Source organism: Silene latifolia, chromosome 11, assembly GCF_048544455.1.
Source record: "Silene latifolia isolate original U9 population chromosome 11, ASM4854445v1, whole genome shotgun sequence".
NCBI classification, from domain to species: Eukaryota; Viridiplantae; Streptophyta; class Magnoliopsida; order Caryophyllales; family Caryophyllaceae; genus Silene; species Silene latifolia.
Genome location: NC_133536.1, coordinates 23,794,638 through 23,801,922, shown reverse-complemented (window position 1 = coordinate 23,801,922; position 7,285 = coordinate 23,794,638). Strand labels below are relative to the sequence as shown.

The 7,285-nt window shown below is 37.7% G+C and overlaps 2 protein-coding genes across 2 annotated transcripts; one reads left to right on the top strand and one right to left on the bottom strand.

Annotated features, from left to right (window-relative positions):
* The first annotated feature begins 374 nt into the window (after nucleotides 1-374).
* On the top strand, nucleotides 375-3,680 carry LOC141611399 (cytochrome c). The gene is made up of 3 exons (XM_074429925.1): nucleotides 375-653; nucleotides 2,983-3,116; nucleotides 3,337-3,680. Exons 1-3 carry the CDS (start codon nucleotides 542-544, stop codon nucleotides 3,427-3,429), a joined length of 339 nt encoding a protein of 112 aa, XP_074286026.1. The 5' UTR covers nucleotides 375-541; the 3' UTR covers nucleotides 3,430-3,680.
* Nucleotides 3,681-4,764: 1,084 nt separating this feature from the next.
* LOC141611398 (glutathione S-transferase U17-like) lies at nucleotides 4,765-6,271 on the bottom strand. Its single transcript, XM_074429924.1, has 2 exons — nucleotides 5,803-6,271; nucleotides 4,765-5,365 (listed from the first exon to the last, which is right to left on the bottom strand). Exons 1-2 carry the CDS (start codon nucleotides 6,130-6,132, stop codon nucleotides 4,991-4,993), a joined length of 705 nt encoding a protein of 234 aa, XP_074286025.1. The 5' UTR covers nucleotides 6,133-6,271; the 3' UTR covers nucleotides 4,765-4,990.
* Between the last annotated feature and the right edge of the window lie 1,014 nt (nucleotides 6,272-7,285).

Here is a 7,285-nt window from a genome sequence, read left to right as displayed (position 1 = left end):
AATAAATTTATCAATTGGTCTCCCTTGTAACGGGTTACCATTTGTGGCGGATATTTTGTGAGTTAAAATGATAACAAAATGGGTTAGTGAAGAAAGGGGACCACATGAACAGTGTTGCAGAGAGAGAAAAAGTGGGTACTTTGTGAGCTAAAATGGTATCCGTCACTCAAGAGTGACGGATATGTGCCGTCACAAACAAGAATTTGTGTAAATTTATTATTATTATGAGAGTGTCTTTTAGATTGACCGATAACGAAATAGACCACGTATTGGTGCATTACATTAAGTCACTAGACACGTATCAACTTAAATTAATTAGGCTTTAACACCGAATCAACGGTCTAAAAAAGGTGGCGTAGGGTAGATTTGGTAGAAAATCGTGAGGAACACACACGCTTTCCTCTCTTCCAAGAAACCAAGAGTCCCTCAACTTTTCCCCAACTTCAAAAGCCTTGCTTCATTCACATTGCACACCCCCCAACGAAAAAAAAAAAACACAGAGAAAGAAAAAGAGAGAATCACACAAGGCCAACAGAATTGAATGGCGTCATTCGGCGAAGCCCCCGCTGGAAACCCAAAGGCAGGTGAAAAGATCTTCAAGATGAAGTGCGCTCAATGTCACACCGTTGATCAAGGCGCTGGCCACAAACAAGGTTCTTTCTTTTCTCTCCGTCTCGCTTATTTATTTACCTTCTATTAGAATTAGAAATCCCCTGGTAGAGAATTACTCCCTCCGTCCTAATCATTTGTTTACGTTTGATTAAAACTCTTTAGAAAGAATAAAAAGTAAACAATTGACTGGGACGGAGTGAGGATTTGTTTATACGGTGCGTAGTTAGTCAGATCTATGCATATGGAGTTTTGTTTAGGCGGGATCTATTTTGTTTTGGAATTTCCTTGTTTATTCTAGTTGATGATCTTATTCTCTGTTGTGACTGCCGCCACTACCGTCATCTCCGCATTAGTATGATATTGTTCGCTTGGTTTGGGCTAAACCTTCACGGATTAATTATGTACAAATGAATAATTCATGACTTTGTAATATACACATTATTGTGGCCGAATGAATTACTCCCTCCAATCCAATCCAAACTAACCACTTGCTTTTGGGTGGTCTTCAAGACGACACTTTGACCGCATTTTTCTTCCTAATTCTTTTTTTTGCAAAAAATATAATTTATGAAAGATATTTTCATAATACAACTAAATATGTAAATTTTATCGTCCACAGTTTTATATTTTTCTGTGGATTAACGGTCAAAGTTTGACCTCCAAAAAGCAAGTGGGTAGTTTGGATTGGATTGGAGGAAGTACAATAATTCCGGTATATGATGAATATTTGAAATGAGTGATGATAGTTCGTCCTTATATGATTGATTTACATGTCTTCATGGACTATCTTTTTTTGTCAGGCTCATAGCAATTATACGTCTATTTTGTGGTAAATTAGTTGAAATCGTTATTTTCCTTCTCGTTTTAGTATGTCACGATTTCAGTTTTTCAGTGACAGTGCTTCTGTAATTGTGGCTATAGGTTTATTTGATTCTTGGTTTGCCGAGAACTTTTCTTTCTTAAGGCGTGTTTGGATAGGAATTTGAGAGGAAGGGAGGGGCGGGAAATAGGGAGAATTAATTTCCTTTAGTTTGGTGAGAAAAATGGAGGTGAAGCGATTTGGAAGGGAGGGAAAATGGATCTCTTTATGTCCCTCCTATAAGTATGAAGAGAGAAAACTATCTCCCTCCATTCCCCTTCCTCGTTCCTTTTCTCCCTTTCCATTCCCTCTTTCCCCTTTCCCTCCCCTTTTGGTATCGAAACAAGGCCTTAATATTACTTGTAGTTGCCATATGGTTGTCCTGTAAGTGGAGTAGCAAAATTATCAAGGTCTTTGTGATTTTGAATAATCTTATTGTTACACGTTGTTTGTTGTTTCAACTAAAGTTGTAAGGTTATTTACCTGTTTTTATTAATAGAGGAGATCTAGCTGTTTGTTATTTTGAATAGAGTTGTTTTGTGGACCTAGCTGTCAATAATCGTTGTGATTTTGAATAATCTTAAGGTTATTTAAGTGAAAGTTAAACTGATCTAGTAGAGAGTTTAATTTTGTTTAAAGGGAGAGAGTATGTGGTAGACTTGGTGTTTTTCTAAGATGATGATCTCTGTGAGTTTCATTCAGGCAATAGAACTGCAATGATGTTGGACTTTTAGTAGCTGAGGATACTGATGTGTGTGTTGGAAAGCTTGTGGTAACTTTTACTCGTGTATTGCGTTCTTGTGTTACTCTCTTTGTTCCTTTTCCGTGGACGCTAGCTAATCATCACTATGCTAGCTCTTTCTATTTTTCTGACCGATATCTTGCATTAGTAGTGTGTTACTCTCGGTGTTTCCTTCCAATCTCCTAACTAATACGGACTTGAAATAGTTCATGCCTTAGAGAGGAGGTGCTCGTCCCTCATTTATACTCTACATGCAGCTGGAGCAATTTTGAGTCATTTGGGAACAACTTGTTGGTGTTTTCTAACATAGGGATAAAGTTGTATACATCCATGCTCCTTTTACCACATTAGTGGAGACCCCGTGAGTTATTAGGGTAATGTTGTCGTTGGATTTGGGTGGGGTAGCTGATACGAGGTGGAGGTTTTCTTAGAACAGGTATCTGGATTCTGTCTGTTTTTTCGGTTACGCAAACTTGGAAGTATACTTTTATCTCTAGACTTGGCGAGTTATCAATATGGTCTGATGCTTAGTTGCTTATACTTATCTCTAGACATTAGTAGCTTTTTTTTTCAATGGCAAGCTACTTGATTTCTCAATGTTATTGTTTGGCTTTTGGCGTGCTCTGTGCATTATATCATTTATCAATTTTATCGTTTAGCCCGCCATTGGGATTCTTTAGTTACCATTTTTTGCTGTACTGACGTGTCGTCTTGCATCATTTTATTACCATTTTTTGCTGTACTGACGTGTCGTCTTGCATCATTTTAGGTCCAAACCTAAATGGCCTTTTCGGGAGGCAGTCAGGGACTGCTGCTGGTTACTCTTACTCTGCTGCCAACAAGAACAAGGCTGTCCATTGGGGAGAGGACACACTGTATGACTACTTGCTGAACCCAAAGAAGGTATGTTTTAAATAAATTACTCACAGAACTTCAACCTAATCTTCTTCTATCCACCCTTTCTTTCTCCCGCCTTTCTTGACTTACCGATGTAGTTCTGCGCGTGAAAGTAGAACCGACAAACCTGTCACGGGTGATACAAACCTGTCACGGGTAATACATTTCCCTTCTTGCCAAGACTGTTTTCTGCATTGGCCTTCACTAACTCGTGTAAACAATGCAGTACATTCCCGGTACTAAGATGGTGTTCCCCGGTTTGAAGAAGCCTCAGGATCGAGCGGACCTCATTGCATATCTCAAGGAATCCACTGCCTAATCAATGCAACACATCGATTCATCTTTTGTGTAGTAGAGATCAAAGGAGGACTTTGATCCGAATTTTGTTTCATGAACATTCAAAATTTGTTTGTCAAATAAATTCACCATGTCAAGAGGCGATTAAATGGAACTCTTGATTAGATAGCGATTATTTCAGAACATATTTGTGTACATTGATCCCTTTTGGGAATCTTCAGCATTTTCAATTTTTGCTGGAGTGAAATCGATGACTTTTGGGTTGGATGTTTAGTTTTGATGACTGTGAACTTCATAACGTAATTGTCAGCCTTCAAATTGCTTACGGTGTATTATGAATTTATGAGTACTTACAAATGCTTGTATAAGTTGGGTTTTGCACAAACATGTACTCATTTATGTAAGATGGCATGCAGTTGACTGAAGTATGCCTAAAAATAAAATGTCGTGATTAATGGAGTATGTTGTTATATTAATAGGTTCACCAAAATACGCCAATTCGCTTTCTTTGATACGGAAGCAAGCCAGGTTGATTATGAGAGTCGTGATGCACGATGTATTGCTCCTACGGAGATTAGTGGTATCTTTCATTATGTTATTAAGATACCACTTTTTCCGTACTCTTTTATGAGTTGTTTTGACTTTTGAGTGAGTTAATGTAGATTTGAACGGCCTTCTTTGATTCGGAGTTAACCAAGTTGAACGAGCGTCGTGATGTAAAGACCTAGTTGAAGATGTAAGGAGTAAGGACTAAGGAGGAACTTCAGATTGCTAAAGTGATTATCTTTCCATTGAAAATTTATATATTAGCCAAAATTTAATAGATCTAATGTATTGATTATTTCTTCTCATTCTACCGATTAAGTAATCTATTCAACTAATAATTGTATCATTAAGTAACAAAGCAAACAAAAATTACCAGAACTGTAACGTATTACAAAAAATATTCTGGAAACGTACCCTCATCCATCACTCAAAATCTTTAGCTTCCGAAGGTCCGAAATTTAGGGTCACGGGAGACATTCTAGATGTAGAATGCAAGGGACGAACCCCAAGGGCTTCAAGCATTATATGTCAAAATTGCTTTGAGATTTATTGTCTAGACTCTAGAGGGCAAAGTGGGTTTCAATATATGTTCGAACCCCCATAAAATTCCATGGCGACTCCATCAAATTTTAACTCAATTCGAATTTCAACTCTCGAGTTTCTCCAAACCAAGTCAATGTAGAATGTCAACACCTAGTCGAACTAAATACGGAGTAACTAAATGTACGTTTTGGCTAAGATTGAGAGGAGCAAACCTATATAACAACACAAAATCAAATAATTCATGCAACGAACTAGTATCAAACCAAAGTTCCAAATTGATGACGATCTTTTTTATTACGGAGTAACAAATACAACAACATATGACGAAAAAAAGGAACAAAGTCGCAACAAATTGGAAGTACAATCTTCTACTAGAAAGAAAAAGATATATGAAACTCATATACTGAAATCGAAAAGTAACTAATACAGATACGACACAAAATAAGACAGAGGATCATTAAGAATAATACCATCACCACTAAGGATTGATAAATCTAAGTGGAAGAGGGTGGCTTAATCTTAGCCAACATGGTATTAACAAACTCAACAAGCTCATCAGTATCCTGCATAACATCCTTAACAGATTCATCGGCACAAAACTTGTCAGCCCAAGCTACAAGAGAAGGACTGATTCCCTCATCGAGCAGTTTGACATTGTTTTTCCTCTCCGACACTCGGACCCAACCAAGGACGCTACCAAAGGCAATGTCGATATACCCGATTTTGTCACCTCCGAAAAAAGGCTTCCCATTGCTTAGTTTCAAAAATGCCTCCTCAAGTAGGATGGTCCCTTCTTTGAGTTGCTCAAAGGCTGTTGCCTTTGCTTCTGGTGTTCCGGCTTTGATTGTTGTTATCAAAGCTGGGAACCACTGTAATCCAAACAATTTAATTATTATGCTCATTAATATACGTAATACAAAATCATAAATTCTAGAATAAGATGGTCTTCAACGTGAGAAAGTCCTTTTTCTATAAAAATTCATTCATATATTGTTATTAATTAATAAAAGAGTGTGATACTGTCTCACAAAATAGTTACTGATACAAAATATATGAGCACTCCCATAGTCCCATGACTTTTGAGTTTAGAGTTACTTGAAAGTTGAAACTCGAGGAAAAATGGTCTCTTGATAACAAAATTAGTACTATGTTAAACTAAATAATCTAAAATAGTCTGTATTAATAATGACCAATAACAAATTACGACAAATAAAGACCGTCTATGACAACACAGAAGGGTACAGAAAAATGGTCTCTCGATAACAAATTAGTAAAACTTATATGCACAAACAAAAAACAAAAGTACCTTGTCATCAACATAAGTAGCCCAGAAACGATGGACGGAGCGATCGTAGGGATCGGAGGGGAGAATGGACAGCCCAGATGAGAAAGCTTCATCAATGTACTGAACAGTCACATTAGATTCACAAACAGGCTTGTCATTATGAAACAGAACCGGGATTTTCTTGTGAACCGGGTTCGATTTAAGCAAAAGCTCACTTTTGGGGAACATAGTTTCTACTTCTACAATGAAATCATATTCAATAGATTTCAAGTTTAGTGCAATTCTTGGCCTCATTGCAAATGGACTTGGCCATGCTCCTAACAATTTCACCTCACAATTTCCCTCTGCCATTTGATGTGAATTATTGAAGAAATGTGTTTTTGTTTGGATGATTTTGTGTAATTGTGTTGTGTGATTATAATGTTGTGTTAGAGAGGTGCATATATATATACACACACTTTCAATGGCGACGGACTTTAATCACCGTACCATACGTGATACGTCACTGCCGATGTAAGAGTTGTCCGCTTTGTTAAGTTCGACTATCAGTTGGGGCGATGATCACTTGGCCACTGATCCACTACAGCCCCCTTAGGGGTGGCTTACACGGTCTATGTGGTGGTGCGGGAATGCATGGGCCCGGGGGAACTCAACCCCCTCGTCATCAAAAAATAAAATAAAATAATAATAATAATAAGGAGGTGTTTGGTTCAACTCATAAAGGTATGAGGAATGGGTTTGGAATGAGCCAAACTCATACCAAGTGTTTGTTTGGCAAAAATAGAGGTTTCATACCCATACCTCAAACCCATGAGGTATGGGTTTCTCAGAGCATCCGCAAAGGTGAGGCTCCTCATATTTTCTCTTTCCTTTTCTTATTCGTCCACCTCATTTTCCACTAACTTTTTCATTTACCCTTCCCATTTCATAATTACATCTATGCAACAATGGGGTTCCCCAATTCACACACAAAAATTTGGGAACCTCCCCAAAAGTAACACAAATTACCTTACTTTTTTTTTTGGGGAGCTCCTCTAAAAACAGTGGAACCCCAAATGTTGGGGAGCTTTGTGCAACAATGAGGAGCCCCATATAAGGAGAGAGAGGACATATGGGGAGGCACCTCCCCACCTTTGCGGATGCTCTCATACCCAGGAGGGAGGTGGTTATGAGATTGATACCCATGTGTATCAAGTAAAAACATGAAAAAACCTTAAATGGAACTTTTCAAATGATTTTTTTTTCATTTATTTGATCAGCTCTTCATTTTCATGATTTTTTAGTATCAAAAATAAATATTTTTAATGTTATATTTTAGATTTTTTCAACTTTCATGAAGTTCGATCTCATTCCACCTAAAATTGAAACAAACACATGGTATGTGGAATCAAGTTCCAAACCCATACCACCCGGGTATGATTCCTGATTCCAAACCCATACCCACGCGCGAACCAAACACCTCCTAAAGGATATCTTCCGATAAGAAATACGAGTAAGAAAGTAA